General features: G+C 41.0%; 1 protein-coding gene across 2 annotated transcripts in view; it reads left to right on the top strand.

Annotated features, from left to right (window-relative positions):
- Positions 1-1,160: 1,160 nt before the first annotated feature.
- Positions 1,161-17,391, top strand: part of NTM (neurotrimin) — a 1,333,904-nt gene continuing 1,317,673 nt past the window's right edge. For both annotated transcript variants that reach the window (XM_043991450.1, XM_043991449.1), the window contains exon 1: positions 1,161-1,557. In XM_043991450.1, the coding sequence (XP_043847385.1) occupies positions 1,476-1,557 (82 nt within the window). In that variant the 5' untranslated portion in view covers positions 1,161-1,475. The remainder of the gene's footprint in view (positions 1,558-17,391) is intronic.

Here is a 17,391-nt window from a genome sequence, read left to right as displayed (position 1 = left end):
AATGAGGTATCCCCAGGAACTTAGTCTAAATGGGACAATATTCTAGTGACCATAGGAGGAAGGATGTAATGACAGAATAAAAAAAAAAGTTCTACCAGTGTGTAAATAGGAACAGTTTCTATTATATGCAGGTGAAAGGTCAGTGATAGTATGGTTGAGTGAGAATAAATATAGGGTTAGTTTAGTAGGGTAAAGTGGGGAACAATGCATTACTCTCATTAAAGGAGAATTTGTGGAAGGAGGATCATAAGAATTTTCAGAACAAATGTTACCATTGAATAACCAGTTTCTCATAAAAGAAAATCAAAGATTAAAAATCATAAAAAATAAAAAGACCACAAAGTATATGAGGAACCTAGCAAACCGAACTCCTTAATAAAGTAGAGATTATACCTTACTATCCTAGGCAAATGGATGATAGACCACATCCCTTGGTGACCCATTCATGTTTCCCTTAACATTGTCTATCCCATATTTATCCTGCTGCCACAAACCCATACCCTCTTGTTCTGATCCCATTAAAGAATGAACACTTTGAGTATTACTTCCTTCTCCCTTCAAATGGGGAAAATCCCCCAGTGGTCAGTTGCAGGCTTCTATAATGCCAAATGCATCACCTCTTTCTATAGTGCCCTCCAAAATCATCTGGACAATTTTATAAAACAAAATAAGTGACTCTAATAAAGTAAACAGAGGCTGAAACAATGAGTGATGAAAAGGAACAAGAAAGTTGCTATTTTTGAAACAATGGTCATGGTTAGAAAAAAGAGGGGAAAAAAGAAAACTATTAGGTGGCATTTCCATCATCAAGGAAAATTAGGTGCCAATGAATGAAATTTGACCCCTCTTTTTAAGTTTCACTCAACATGAAAATGGTTCCTTGAAAATTTCCTTGAAGCATTTCCAAGCAAGAGGATATTGCCCCCCCCCCCTCCACAGGTTAGAAGGAATCTGAGTTCAGGAGGCCAGGGGGTGAGAGGGGGAAGGGGATCATTTGATGCTTGGGGCACAGAAACTGACAGTATTAAAAATGAAAGTAATATAGAAGGGGTAGGGTGGCATTTATCTTTCCGTCTCTCTAGTCTCCTGTCTCTTTAATCAGCTAGCCTGATTTGCCCAGTAAATGATTCTTCAGTGTGTGTGAATGTGTGTGTATGTGTGTGTGTATGTGTGTGTGTGCGTGTGCGCGTGTTGTAGCTCTGTCAATCCTTGGATTAGAACCAATGATTGCAGCGTGTAGGAGGGCTGTCTGGGTCCAGATTGTACAATGTGTTTCAGTGCCAGAGTATGAGTAGAGATAATTACTGAGAAGTCACACTCTCTCACTCCCTCGGCTTTTCTTGTGTCCTTCAGCAAAACACTGGATTTAAATCTCCTTCCACGAGCTTGAGAGCAACGCAATCTGTCAGGAAAGAAAGGAAGAAAAAACCGAACCTGACAAAAAAGAAAAAAAAAAAAGAGGGAGGGAGACCAACATGAAAACCATCCAGGCAAAAATGCACAATTCTATCTCTTGGGCAATCTTCACTGGGCTGGCCGCTCTGTTTCTCTTTCAAGGTAAGAGGTTACTATTGATTTGCCTACAGTAGACGCAGGATTTGTGCAATGTGCTTTTTTATATTATTCGCAGACTCCCCAAGTCTGTCTCTGTTGCGCGGGTTTGCAGGTGGAGAGGGAGAGCGTTTAAAAGGCATGGCTGGGGCTTAATTCTCTCTTCCAGGTTCCGTAATATTGATTCAGTCCTGGATTACTATAGGAAAGGGGATGTATATGTATTTGTGAAATAATGTGTTTGCTGCTAGGGTTCGGTACGGGCTGTGCACTGGGCTGTGTGGCTACATCTTTCACAACACACACACACACACACACACACACACAGACATCACACACACAGACATCACAGCGCACCACACCACACCATACCACCCCACAAATACAAGGACCAAGTCAGAAGCATGATAAAATAAAAGGATACTGGGTGTCTTTTGCATGCATTGTTGAGAAGAAATGGGAAGGAGAAACTTTAAATATCGGCTGGCAAACTTGAATGGCTGCTAAGTGAGGAAAACGGAGAAAATGCAGATCTAATGTAGTAAGGATCACCATGTCTTGTGTTAGGTTTTGGTCAGCAGCCCATCATCAAGGGGATGAATCAATTTGCAGCAGCAGTGAGCAGTGATATTAGTTTAGATGGGGTTGTGTTTTAGGAGTAGGGGCTATCTGGGAAGGTGATGATCAAGAGAACACGGGTGAAATACTGGGCTGTTCAATCAAGATTTTCAAAGTTAAAGGGCGACTCGCATTAAGTACGGAATGCTAATTCTCTGTTTATTTATCTGCTGAGAAGCAGAGCCACGGGGGCTGCAATCTAGACTGCTGCTTTCTCTCAGAGTATGCTCTTTGATGTTCTCTTCAGCTTTATGCAGTGTGCAGGGCAAATTCAGAATCAGCTTCAACCTTGAATCCATTCTCGGTGCTACTTATTCTCATTTTGCCCCCACTTCCTACCGATCCTGGCTTGCACATTCCATAAACTTGGCCCCACCCCACCCCCTTTTTTGACTGTTCGCTCTGTCTTTGTAGGGTTTATATTACCTTGTTCTAATTAAAGGTTTTCAAACTCTTAGGGGTTCAGGAAAAGAAACTTTGTTAGGTGGTCCTCTGGAGTTCTTCAAGAAGAGCTGGCTTAGAAAACATATACTTCGATCAAGAAAGTTAGGAGCATAGCATCATAGAGCCAGAGGTGGGAGGAATTTGAGAGGTCAACTGATGCAACCCCCTCTTTTTACAGTTGTGGAAACTGAGTCTCAAAGAGGTTAAGTGTCCTGCACAAGGTCACACAGGCAAAGTGAAAATTCAAACCCAGGTCTCTGGTTCCAAATCCAGCACTTTAATTATAGAAACACACAGAGAAAATAGGATGGACAGCCTCTCCACATTCTGACATCTATCAAATTTTTACATAATCCTTATGATCTTCCCTTATGTGCACCTGTGCTAATGAAGTCATAATGCAGCCCTTTCTTTGGGTTGAAGACCTTCCTTTGGGGCAGGCTGCAGTGGCTGCTATTAGGATCCAAACCAGGCAAGCAAAGACACTTGGAAAGAGTTGTATGGAAAGCAATTAAGTGGAGTTAAAGAACCAAAACAGGGAGGAGGGAGGGGAGAGGCCCCTGGGAGGAGGGAAGGGCTGAGTCAGTTAGTAAGAAGGTTAGTCCTCATTGAACTTGATAGAGGTTCCTCCAGCTTAGCCTATTACAGTCAATTCAGGAGGTCAGTCTCAGGGACCCCTTTACTATCCCCATGAAGGTGTATATGGTTGACATGAGGCTGAAGGTGACAACTTGAATGTATTATACATTCTTCTTCATATAATTTAGAACATCATTTAGAAAAACTGTGTATACTTAGGGGCATATCTTTGGGACACTGAAGCTTCCCCTCCCCCCCCCCAATGAATATGATCAGAGTACTTTCATGGACTAGATTCTGGGAAATCAAACCTAGAACACATTGCTTAGGTATCTCTCTGTGCTGATTGAGTAGGTGAGAAAAGCAACAGAGGTAGGGGAAGAATGGGCTATGGGGAGTGGGATCCTAAGGGTCCCCAAATTATACTTGTCTAAGGCTGGTTCCTCTTCCATGCCTTATCTTTCTAAAGCTGGTTCCTCTTCTATGCCTTAATATCAAAACAGAGAAAATGGCCAAACTTCCTGAAGCTGAGAGCCCCACTGGCAGCATGCCAGAAGCCTGGGGGCCATACTGAATTTACATATAAATTAGCATACGTGATTTTTTTTTATCAGAAATAAATGCAGGGAAGCATAATATTTGCTCGTACTTTGAATCTTCCCTGAATAGATGAGTAGAAAGTGCTGGTGCAAAATTTTCTAGTGTGAAAGCCCTTCTGGCTGCTTCATGTGGCATTGCTTGCACGCTGACGGGGAGAAGAGAGAGGAAGCATAAGGCAAGGTTTGATGGTAGTCATATTGGGGAGAATGGAGAGGGGGGGAGGTCTGAGGCCTCTGCCCCCCATTCCCCTACCAGATCTATCCATTCCTGCATTCCCTAAAGAGCACAATCCCCCCTTTCTCTGACTTCCCACCTTGAATCAAGTCCTGCTAGGGTCAGATGCTTCCAAAAAGAACTTGAGGCTGTCTGATTTTAAGTCACGTCAACCCCCAAACCTAACTTCAGTCAGAAGCTGCAAAGGTGATGACTGTTTTTCTCTTCCAGGGGAAAGAAGTCAGAGTCTGCCAGCTATCTCTTATCAAAGTTACACCATTACTAGGCAGCCCAAGTCTTGCCTGTAATAATCCACCCCCATTGCATTGACCCAGTGGGGCTAGTTAGAATGCAGTGCACATTCTAAGACATTTTTCCCCTTTCCTTGGTTTTTGTTTTAAGCTGGCTCCTTCCAGAGCTGTTACTTCCTGTGTTTTCTGCCTTTTGAAAAGGTGCCTGGTGCCAGTGGCAGGTTATGAGCCTCCCTCAATCGCCCCTCCCCCCTGCCTGTAACCCCAATCCACTCTAGGAAAGAGGGGTAATGTGGGAGGGAGCAAATTTCCAAAGGAATCAGTACTGATTAGTAAAGGGAAGAAGGGGAGGGGGAGTGATTAGCTCCCTGGGGCTCTTGCCCTAAAATGCACCAGAGAATGATTAACAAGCTCCTTCTCTTTCTAAGGAGCAGGAGCTGTCCCTTTCAGCACACCTCCTACATCTAGCTCCCATTTGGATTTGAAGGTGGTGGCTATTTGGTGGTGCTGCTTTTCCCTTTCTAGAAACCAGGATTATTTCTTTTTTTGAAAGATTGTCTGTTCCTTTCAACACCTTTTGATAGGTATGACTTGACTCTCCTCTCCTCTCTCTGGCTTTCTGTGATCCCATCCGGTGCCTCTTCTGCTGGCCTGCCCAGCTGAGGCAAAAGCACAGGAGAAAGGAAGCAGGACTCTGAGCTGAGTACATATGCCCCTATTCTCCACTTCTAGGGAAGGAGGCCTAATTCAGACTGGCAGACATGCCAAACTCCTGTCCCTTGAAGTAAATATCTTGAGTGCTAGTAGCAACCTGGTTTGGGTCTTCACCTCTGGGATATGTGGACATCAAGGGAAAACATAACATTTCTTTGAAAAAGACAACCAGTCTCACTCTTGTTTGTAAAGAATGACCACATTCACAACCCAGAGTCCAAGGGCAGGTACTGGACTATACCTTTTGTCTGGCAAAAGGGCCAGGGAACCTTGACTGAAGTTGCCACTAGGGGTGAAATATAGATAGAGTCTGAGCACCTCCCCCACATAACAACTTAGGAAGTGCCCAACTATGTCCCTGTCCTTTGCTCCCCAAGGTGCCACTACCAATTGCTTCCTCTGTGTAGCAGTATGATTGAGGAGGTTCAGAGGCTCTTTCTACACAGTACAAGTATACAATATGGCTTTTTGACTTGCAGCTTCTATTTGCAGAATCTGGCACTGTTGGGAATTCTGTCTTTGAGGTTTACAAAATTTTGGCTAAAAAAAAAGAAACCAAAAAGAACCCTTCCTCACTGGCCCCTGGTTCCTGATTGATGCTGACTAGATTGGACTGTTGGCTCCTGTTGTATGTCAGCAGGGCATAGTTATGTTACTTTGTTTAAAGATATGCTTCAATATCTCCCTAAGGTACTTCTCCCACTCTCCCATGATTTTGTCAGTGTGAGTACTCCCTCCACTGACATAGACTGGAATCCCTCCACCCCTTTTCTTCCCACAAGGTTCTTGTTAATGTTTCCCAATATCCTCTGCAAAGAGAGTCTGTTCACCCTACTAGCATCCTTCCTTCCTCTTGGTCTTTTAGTATCTCAGGAATACAACTAAGTTACTCCTGCTGTCTTCTTCTCATTCTCAATACATGACCAGCTAACTTCCTTATCCTGCAATAAGTCAATCCTTGCATAACATACTTATCTGCATTTCCTTTGGTTTATGTTTATTTTTGATTCTTCCGAGACCATGATGGTCTGGGTTTGAATCTAGGTAGCATTTTTGGGAGAATATCAGCATTAAATAGATGAAGGTTTTTACAACAATGAGCAGGAAAATGATAGACCAGGAGTTCTTAACCTAAATTTGTCTTGCTTAATTTTTCATATCTGTTTTAAAATGTAATTAATTTCATTTGTAGTTCTATGTATTCAGTTTTATTAATTTAGAAACTATAATTTTGAAACTGCCAAAGGGGTCCATTATATAATACACATTGAGAACCTTTTTTTTCTAGATGGTATAACATACTATAGTAGAAAGGAAGTGAGTTCAGATTCTTGGTCTGCTCCTTATTTCTTACATGACAGCTTCTCTGGGTTTCATTTTTTCCACTGTAAAATGAAGTGTTTAGATTTGACAATCTCTAACTTACCTTATATCTCTAAATATATAATTCTATTAATGTGATTTAGCCTAATACCCTACTGTTATTTCCAGGTCTATCTTGTTATCTATTTTCTGAGCTTGTCTACATATATACATACATACACACATATATGTACACAAAAATAGATAAATATATTCGCGTGTGTGGGGGAGAGAGAGAGAGAGCTAGAGCAAGAGCAAGAGTGAGAGCGAGCGAGCAAGAGAGAGAGAGAGAGAGAGAGAGAGAGAGAGAGAGAGAGAGAGAGAGAGAGAGAGAGAGAGAGAATTACTAACTTTTTGGCTTCATTACGTAGCTGAATGTCATAGTTGGGGCAATATTCTACAAATGGCATGAATTATCTGTTGAGATGAAGATTAGTGAGCATTCTTTCAGTGCTGGTAGCCTGCCCTATGCTCCTTGGTTTCAACCTTATCTACTAGACATCTTGGCATAAGGTCAGGGTCAAGGTCCCCTATTGAGGGCCAGGGCCATTGCTAAATCTGTATGAGTCATATGGTATTGGCAATTGGGGCAGCTAGGTGGCGCAGTGGATAGTCAGGAGTACCTGAGTTCAAATCCAGCCTCAGACACTTAACACTTACTAGCTGTGTGACCCTGGGCAAGTCACTTAACCCCAATTGCCTCACTAAAAAAACAACAAACAAACATATGGTATTGGCAAATACAATTATAAGGACAGGGGAGGCAAAAGAAAATGGTGCAAAGACAAGATTGACCTACAAATCCAACACTTTCAACTTATGGTAGAAAAAAACAACATTGGGGGAAGGACCAAATTTTGGTTGTTTTGCACAGAACTAGGCTTAGTGCTTAGGATTCAGAGAAACAAGATCATTTAATTCTGACTCAGTGATGAAGACACTGTAAGGTTTGGAAACCTGGAGAAAGTATCTTCAGGGGGATTTAAGTGAAGTCCAAAGGTTTGAGCCTATCCTCTAGATCTGATCTCCCTTAGACTTTTCCATAGGGAAAAAAAACAGCCTCCCCTGTGTGAGTTGCTGTCTCTCCACCTGCCCGCCAGGCCTCGAAGCGACTCCCCTGGGTGTTTCCAGGACTCATTAATGCATGTAATGCTCTGAACATGTGGTGCTAAGTGGAACTCCATGCTGAGAATGGCGGTATTTATGCTGTTTACTTCCTTTCTGCTCTACTGGCTTGTTACGTGTTTACTTTATGTCGACAGTCATTTGAAATTCAATAAAACAAATTAAACATGAAAAAAATCAAAACATGTAAAAATAAGGTAACAGATGGAATACAGGTGTTGTTCTCCCTGCCCTCCCTTTCTTTCCTTTTTATCCCCACAACTCCTATGATTACTTCCTTCTTAGTAACTTTTCTTCTACCTATATGTTGGACATTTGGGGCAGGGTGGTAGGCTAGGAGTATTGACTAAGGATGGACCCAAGAGGAGTCAAGAGAAATTTGTATATAAGGCCACCTATCTAGAAAGATATCTGCATGAAGGTGCAATGCAGTCCTCCTAATAGTTGATGAGAGAGGAGGATCTGGGGTAGACTGGAAATAGAGGCAGGTTTTAGGAGAAAAAATACATCGAGTCTGGAGAGCACAAGGTCAAAAAGACAGAAAGTCTCTCATTTGCTTTACTTATGAATGTGGCTGGCTATCCTGTGAAAGCCATTGTTTGGCAGATTCAAGCTTCCAAACTGAGCTTACTTTCTGCCGTTTTCCTGCTTAAATTTAAAAATGCATGGGTTCTCTCCCACTCCTTCTCTTTCTTTCTTTTTCTCTCTCCCTCTCTTTCTTCCTCTCTATGGGAAAAATAATTGATCAGTTGACAGATCTAGGTCAGGCTGGAAGGGCTGATTCAGTTCCATGCTGGCTTCCCTAAGAGTAGGAGGGGGAAAAGTCTGCCTAGTTCGTAAGGATCCTTGGAGTGCATGGTCATACAGGAGAGAGGCAGAACCCAGAGGTTCATAGAATAGGCAATGCCTCAGTGGGGATGCTTACTTACTATCTTGGAGGAATTTTGCTTATCCAGGTATTCTATGTTTACAGTTTTGCAATGTTCTATCCATTTTTAATGTTTTTAATTTGATTTACCTTTTTTCTTCCTCTTCTTTTCCCCAGCTCTTCTCATCTCTCCCATCCTTTCCCTCTTCCATTTTAATTTTACTAATCACCTTTCTTCCTTTACCTAGATCCTCCCTTCCCTCCCTTTTTTCCCTCCCCTTCCCCTTCTCTTCCTTCTCCCTCCTCTCATCTTTCCTCCCTCCCTCTCTTCCTTCCCCCTTCCCTTTTCTTCCCTCCTTCCATCTCTTCCATTATTCCTCCCTTCTGCTTTCTTCCCTTCCTTCCTCTTACCCCTTCTATCCTCCTTCTCTTTCACTTCTTCCATTCTTCTTTCCCTCTCTTCCTCTCTCCTTCCCTTTTTCTTTCCTTTCTTTCCTCCCTCCCTCCTTTCCTCCTTCCTTTATCTCCTTCCCTCCCTCCTTCTTTTCTCCCTCCTTTCCTCTTTCCCTCCTTCCCTTTCCTTCCTTCCTTCCTTCCTTCCTTCCTTCCTTCCTTCCTTCCTTCCTTCCTTCCTTCCTTCTTTCCTTCCTTCCTTCTTTCCTTCCTTCCTTCTTTCCTTCTCTGTGCTTCTGTTTCTCATCCATTTCTAGCAATCACAAAATCTTCCCACACTTAAGATATATCAGAAAGTCAGTGCTTCTCTTTATTTGAGAGAAGGAAAGCAGACGCCTGACTGGAAGTAGCCTCTAAGTCACTTGCATGCTGTGAGACAGACCAATGAAGATCTACATTTCCATTGGTGAGAAGAGAGGTATTTCAAGGTAGATTGTCAAGCTGAGAAATCAAATATTGGAAAACATATTCCTCAGCTCTGTTACTAAGAACACGTTATGTTACCAATTTAATTTTTTAAAGCTCTGTTAGTGTGTTGTCCTTTGGAGCAGCTAAGAGACTAGTCAGTTTTTGCTTTAAGTCCACAGTTAAAATCATGCCCTATTGTTTACAAGTATCCCCTTCTCCCCATTTCTAAAGCCATTGTCTTCATATAATCATATTTCCTACCTCTAAATGTCCCAGCTCTACAACCTAACATGATCCCCAATGCCAGGACTCCGCATTTCATTGCTGCTGACTTTATTTTCCTTCAGTTGCCACCCTCTTTAAAGCACTCAAGATCACCACTGAGAACATGGAGAATAGGGGAGAACCCTTAGTACTAACAATCTTTCTCTTGTGGGTTTTCTATTAGGGCAGCAAGAGAACCACAGGCCTGCTGTCCTTGCTTTTAAAAACCACACACCTTAGCTCTTGGTTAATAATAAATCAGAGGTGATGCCTTTGCCACTCTTCATTCTCTCCTGCCAAGAAGGATCTCATGGATGTTTGATGTGCTTATAGTTGGTATGGCCGATGGTGAAAGCTGTTGTAAATTAATTGGTCTCATGACCCCTTCTCCCACTGACGTTTCTTACTCGAGACATTATTTGATTCTTAGCATCACTGCCACCCCTTCCTTTGTCTTACCATCTCCTGCATGGGCCGCCTACTAATGAGAACATGCAGCATGAAGGGGTCAGTAAGAAGCAAGGGAGACAATTTCAGCTTCAGGGTGGAAGAGAGCATTTCCTTAGGCATCCGGTCCAGATTAGGCATGTACCAAAAAGCTGGGGAGAGCTATGAGGATCTATGTATACTGTGTCCATTGAGTAGGGAATTTTTTTTCAGTGCCCTCATCTAATTACACATCTGTAGGTTTCACTTAGGTCCTGGATTCCTGCAATGACATGAAAGATTCATTGAAATAATTTGGTTCATTTGCTGCTACCTGTACAGTGATTGACATGTATCCTTTCCTAACCTTTGCTGTCTCATTTGACTGCAAGTCTCCAGAAGGCACATTACTTACCCCAAGGTAGAATCCATTCTTTTCATATGGACAAGTAGCTTTCTTAAACCACTGGCCTCTTCTGTTCCCATCTCCCCTATGTCCAACTATTGCCTTTTCTCTAAGACTATATGTGTGTATGTGTCTATAATGTTTGTATATACATAGTTATTTGCATGTTATCTCTCCCATTAGAAAGTAAGCCCCTTGAGGGCAGGAATTGTTTTCACTTCTTTTTTTGTATCCCCAATATTTAGCATAGTGCCTGGCACATGAACCTGTGCCTCTAACCAAAGCCAAACAGAATTTCTCTCTGTTTTTCAACCTTTCCTCTGAAGTGAGATGTATTCTCAGTAGAATTTCTCATGCCACAGGATTTTTCTGTTATGGGGACTTTAGAACTCAACTCCACTTTTCTATTCAGATCAGTTCCCTTTAAAAAAGTATCTATTGAATTTCATACTATGATAATGATGATACCTAATATGTCTTTGATGCTTTACAAAGTAATTTAAAATATTTTATTTCTCGTATCTTCATAATAACTCTGTGAAGTAAGAAAGGCTTATCATCTGATCTGCAAAGACCTAGGTTCAAAGGCTGTTTGTCATTTAGTAGCTATTTGAACACAGGCAAATTATTTTACCTCTAATAATCCCAGTTTCTATCCATATATATGTAGATAGATAGAAAAATAGATAGATAGATAGATAGATAGATAGATAGATAGATAGATAGATAGATAGATAGATAGATAGATAGATAAATGGATCGATATGATTATGGATATGGATATGGATTATATAGATATATAGTATGTCTGCATTTGTGTTTTTGTGTATTTGTAGTATTTGCCATGTTTATCTCACTGGGCTGTTGTGAGATTCAAACGAAATGATGTAAGTTCAGTTCTGTATAAATATCAATTATTATTAGCAAGAAACTAAGGCTGAAGTTAGATGATTTGGTCAATACCTTGCAGTTATCAGGTGGTAGAGCGGAATCTCAAAACTCTTCTAAAGTCAAATCCAGTGTATTTCCACTGCTCTAATGCTATTTCTTCTCAGTGTAGGCCCAGCCCACAGGAACTATGCAATTTAAGAATGATTTTACTGAGGTAGACAAATGTGTGGGCAGCTAGATGGCACGGTAAATAGAGTGCCACCCTGGAGTCAGGAAGACCGGAGTTCAAATCCAGCCTCAGACACTAGATAGCTGTGGGACCCTGAAGAAGTCACTTAATTCTCTCTGCCTCAGTTTCCTCATCTGTAAAATGAACTGGAGAAGGAAGTGGCAAACCACTCCAGTATCTTTGCCAAGAACAAAAACAAAAATGACTGAAAGGCAATTATGTAAAAATTATAGATAACCATAGGCACAAGTAAATAGAAGTAAAAATTATTGCCACTGGTGCCAAAGAAGGTAAAATTCAGAAAAGAAGAGGTCTGAATATGCCTTGTTCATTTCCCCTTTTTTATTCACTTTTGTTTTTTTCTTCCTTTACCTGCTTCTACTTATCTCTAATCATTTTTTTCCTTGTCACATTTTCCCTTCCCTTTTCTTCTTCCTCACCAGGTTAAGGATAATTGGGGCTAAGAACATGGTTGAAGTCCTGTACTCATGGGAGTCTTTATTTCAGCCAAAGAAATATTTAGCTCTCATCTGATCAATCTAAATATTTCCTAGAGGAAGTGAGAGTTCAGGAGTTTAAATGATGGAATAGAATCTGCTTGGAGGAGAAGGAGGTGGAGTTGAAGTGTGTTCAAGTCATATCATACAGCTTTGGAGGAGTTCAATTTGCAAGTCCCCAAATTGCTTATTTCCCAACCACCCCAACTTCCCAGGAGCTGGTTATGGAGCAGCATTGCTTCCACTTCTTTTAACCTCTTGGGCAATAAAGATTCCACGCTCAGAACTTCTATGGCAATTTTGTCGCTAATGTGCTCGGCAGGAGTGATGCTGGCTCGCCTCTCCTGGAGCTGGTTCAGTTCCTACAGTGCATACAGGAGCAAAAACTTGTTTGTTTTCTGATCGAGTCAGCAGATCCAAAGGCACATGGGGAGTGCAGTTGTCATGTAGACATGCTCCACAGTTAGTCACTTGTTACCCTGACTCAACTGCCCTGCCTTCCCAGAGATCCCACACTGCTGAGTTCATTATTGCTGGACAGAGCCCCCGTCCCCCATTAGAGAGGGCTATTTCAAGGCACAGAAGGCACCCAGGTGAAGAGAATAGAAAGTCTGTGGCTATTGCAGGGAGATATTTTTTAAGCGTTAGCTAGAAGGCCTCAGAATGGCAACCTTGGCCCAAAAATGAAGTTACATTTCCCTGTGGATAAGTAAGGGAGTGAAAAGGGCACAATGGGTTCAGGAGAAGCTGAACCTAAGAAAAGAGAAATGTCACTGGAGGGGATTTTTTTTATCCTTGAGCAAGCAGCAGCCAAGTCTCTCCCATCTGTTTCTTTTCCCTGTTCTTTTTTTTTTCCTTTTCATCAACAAAGTTTCTACCAGATTAATTTCTGTTTCCCTAAAATTCAGAATTGAACACCTGCCTCAGAAACCCAAAGGTCTATATAGTTTCCTCATCCTGTGGAGGGATGGACTATTCTTACTTGGGAAAATTGTTGTCTGCTTGATTCTGATAAAGGATGAACTTCTGGCATGCTGACCAGTTATAGGTTGATACATTTGGAAGGGAACTTCCAATATGAAAGCAGAAGCTGAAGTGACCCCTCCCCTGCCAGGTAAACATATCACACTATTTCTATCTTTTAGTTATCTTTTTAAAGACCAGGTCTCCCCTTCTTATCCAAGCTAGACTTCAGGGAGCTTTGACTTGCTCTGTTTCCAACCTAGGTAGGTTCCCCTCTCTTTGACAACCTAGTGACTGTCCACTCCAAGAAGCTCACTGTAGTGATCCTTAACTTCATGAGAGCACCCAATCAACTTAGCCCACTTAGCTTAGCTCATCAGACCAGCACTCCAAACTCAAGAGATCTGCCAGCCTCAGCCTCCTCAGTAGCTGGAATTAAAGGGATGAGCCACCCCACCCAGCAGAGTGTATTTCTTGAAAGGATACATAATAACCTTCATCTGTTTCAGAGAATAAAATAATCTCAGATCTGGAAGGGTATCAGATACATCATGTCCAAATGATATCTGAATACCAATCCCCTTCTTCAACTACACCAAGCTCAGCTCAAATAGCACCTACTTCATAAAAACTTTGCTGGTACACCCAACTACTAAAGCCTTCTCCTCGAAATTATCTAATATGTGTGTGTGCATAAACGCAGATATGTATATATACACATATACATACACACATATATACTCTATCAAAAGTATAACAAATATGAGTATTATATATATGTGTGTGTGTAAATATGTAGATATATACACATAATTTGGGGGGTACCTGTTATCTCCCCTCAAAGAGTGTAAGCTCCTTAAATGAATAAATTGTTCCATTTTTGTCTTTATATTTCTAGTGCTTAGCATGGTCCCTCGGATGGAGTAGGTATTTAACAGATGTGTGTTGATTGATTAATTGATTCCCAGCAAGTTGCCATCCAGCTTTAGCTTGCAGACCTCCACTAAACGAGAACCTACTCCCTCCCAAGGCAGCACACTACAATGTGGGATACCTTTAAATCTTAAGAAAATTTCTCCTTACTTCAAGCCTAAATTTGTTTATTTGCAACCTCCATCTGAGGCAGCTAGGTGGTGCAATGGATAGAGTGTCAGGCTTGGAGTCAGGAAGACTCATCTTTCTAAGTTCAAATCTGGCCTCAGACACTTACTAGCTATGTGACATTGGGCAAATCACTTAACGCCATTTGCCTCAGTTTCCTCATCTGTAAAATAAGCTCAAGAAGAAATGGTAAACCACTCTAGCATCTTTGCCAAGAAAACCTCAAATGGGGTCATGAAGCATCAGACATGACTAAAAATAACTGAACAACAACAAACAAACTCCCACCCATTACTTCTTGGTTTAAACAGAAGGGCTTACATATAGCAGCCCTTCAAAAACTTGAAGACAGCTATGATATTGCTCTTAAGTCTTTCCTTCTCCAGGCTGAATATACTCAGTTCTTTTAACCAGTCTTCATATGGCAATCTGTCAAGACCCTTTCCTATTCTGTTCTCTGACTTTAAAATGCTCTTTATAAAGTGTGATGTCCATAACTAAGCATAAATCTCAAGATGTGTTCTTTTTTTGGGGGGGGGGGGTTGGTTTGAAGGGCAATGAGGGTTAAGTGATTTGCCTAGGGTCACACAGCTAGTAAGTGTCAAGTGACTGAGGCCGGATTTGAACTCAGGTCCTCCTGAATTCAGGGCCTCTGTTTTATCCACTGTGCCACCTAGCTGCCCCTCAAGATGTTTTCTGACCAGGGAGGAGTATAAGCAGATTATCACCTTATCAATCCAGGGAATTATGCCTCTTGGTGAAGTCTAAAATCAAATTAGCTGGTATAGCTGTCATATTCTACTGCTGACTTATAGTGGAAAAGTCCACGTGTTGGAGTAGAACTGTCATGTAGACACATGCCACAGTTAGTCATTTGGTACCCCACTAAACACCTTTTCTTCCCAAAGCTTCCAGGCTACAGAATCTAAGGTTGCTAGACCTCCCTGATGAATTTAATACCATTAGCTATTCCCTTCTTCAGGAAGATCTCTCCTTCCTTACCTTTCTTGACATTATTCCTCCTATTTCCACCCTTACTCCTCTGACCATTTCTTTCTCTTCATCTTCATTGGATCCAGTTTCTTTTACCCATAAATCTAGATGTACTTTAAGGCTCAGTCTCAGTCCTAGGTCCTCTTTTCTTCCCTCTATATACTCTCTCTTTCAGAAATCTCATCCACTCTTTTTTTTTTTTTTTTTTTAGTGAGGCAATTGGGGTTAAGTGACTTGCACAGGGTCACACAGCTAGTAAGTGTTAAGTGTCTGAGGCCGAATTTGAACTCAGGTACTCCTGACTCCAGGGCCAGTGTTCTATCCACCTCACCACATAGCTTCCCCTAATCTCATCCACTCTTATGGATCCAATGACTGTAGTATAATATATCACAAAATTTACATCTCTATCTCAAATCTATCTCCTGAGTTTCAGTCCCATATATCAAACTACCTGGGGGATAGTTTTACTTAAATAAGTTGCCACCACTTCAAATTAAAAATGTCTAAAATTAAAACTAGGGCCATCTCCTGAATTCCCCTTTTCAGTCAATAATGCCATCATTGTCCCAGACATTCAAACTTGAAACCATGGAACTATCGATGACCCTTCTTTCCCTCATCCTTTACTTTTAGTCAGTCATTAAGTTCTGTGTATTCCTCCTTTGGAAAGGATTCCCAGATCCACTTATGTAGCCTCAATCTCTCTCAGATGTTAATGTTACATTGCTGGCCTCTTGTTAGACAGATCAAGGGAGGGAAGGAACATATTATGTTATCAAGCTCTATATGTCCAAAAGAAAATTGATCATCTCTCTTCCAGGCTGGCATGGTGGAAGGAGAGTCATGAAGACATGGATTTAAACCCCACCTCTGACACTAGCTGTGTGACCATGGTCAAATCACTTCACCTTGCTGTGTCTCAGTTTCCTCATCTGTAAAATGGAATAATAATTCCCATACTATTTAGTATTCAGGACTTTTCTGAGATTCAAATGAGATAATATATGCTTTATGATCTTGAAAGTGTTGGAGTGATACTAGTTATGCTTCCAAACTTCCCCATTTCGGTTTAGGGTACTGGCATCCTATTAAGGCATGTAACTTTTGAATCATTCTTAACTCTTTCCGCTGGCTCACCCCAACCACCCATAAGCCCAATCATTTGCTAAGTCCTGTGGATTTTAGCACTACAAAATCTTTCACATGAATCTCCTTTCTAGTCTTATAGTCTGAATTGTGCTGATAAATTTTTAACAACTAGATCTCTGTGGGAGGAAGAAATATACATGACACTCAAGTTTAATCTGCTTTATTAACATTTTCTCTATTACTTTCTTAAGTCTAGACAATCAACACAACAATATATTGAGCCCTGATATGTAGCATTTGGCAATCTTCAAAGTGTAAATGCTCACACTGAAAATCTAAAAACCAGCTCTAGAGACAGTTAGAGCTGGCTCCAGCACACCCTTGATTATATTCAACACTGTAGTTCAAGCCCTTATCCTCTGTCCTTTAAAAAATTGTTATAACTTCTAAATTGGTCTCTCTTATTCCAGTCCTGCTTTCAAAAGAGTATCCTTTCTGATACATCATTAGATCAGCAACCTCTATAATGTGTGTATTTCCTTCAAAAGTACAGATCACAGTCCATCCATACCTTCTCTCATCATGTACAATTCTTTTCCATAAATCTTCCCATAAACCCTTAATGGAGAAGAGTGCACTTTGTGTTCTGGGGGTCTTCCACTTGATTTTTTTTTATTTTAATACTGTAATATAACACATTCTTTTTACATGACTGCCCCACCACCTTTTCTAGTAAAATCTATCTCTGATGACATCTTTTATGGTATGCTATTTCTCCATTGTGTTTCTTCATTAGTTATACAGGGTATACCAAAAGTTATCACAATTTTGACCTATTAAAGCTATTAAAACTCAAAATTGCTGTAAGACTTCTGGGACAATCTGTATATTTCAGATTGCTCAGTCCCAATTCTCTTCATTGCTTTTTAGGATACCTACATCAATAATTCTTTCAAGACTATAGAGTTCTATGATATTCAGCCACAGAGCATCACCTGAAGAATACTGCTAAAATGGTGTACCTTTGTTTGAGGAAGTTTTTGCACTCATGAAAATATTACATTACAGTTACTCAGTAGAGAGGCAGTGTGATATAATCAAAAGAATGTTCGTGTATAGCCTATATCTTACTGCTTACTGCCTTAGGGAGGAGGGAAGGGAGGGAAGGAGGGATAGAATTTGGAACTCAAAAATTTAAAAGAAATGTTTATTAAAATTTTTTTAAAAGTTGTCATTCAATAAAAAAAATGTTGGCATTTGGTTCAACCCATGACCTAGGTTTGAATTCTGGATCTTCCACTTACTACCTCTGTGATCTTGTTTCACTCTTCCTCAATTTTCTG

Source organism: Dromiciops gliroides, chromosome 3 (genome assembly GCF_019393635.1).
Source record: "Dromiciops gliroides isolate mDroGli1 chromosome 3, mDroGli1.pri, whole genome shotgun sequence".
NCBI classification, from domain to species: Eukaryota; Metazoa; Chordata; class Mammalia; order Microbiotheria; family Microbiotheriidae; genus Dromiciops; species Dromiciops gliroides.
The sequence above is the reverse complement of the archived record's forward strand: the minus strand, read 5'-3'. Positions and strand labels throughout refer to the sequence as shown.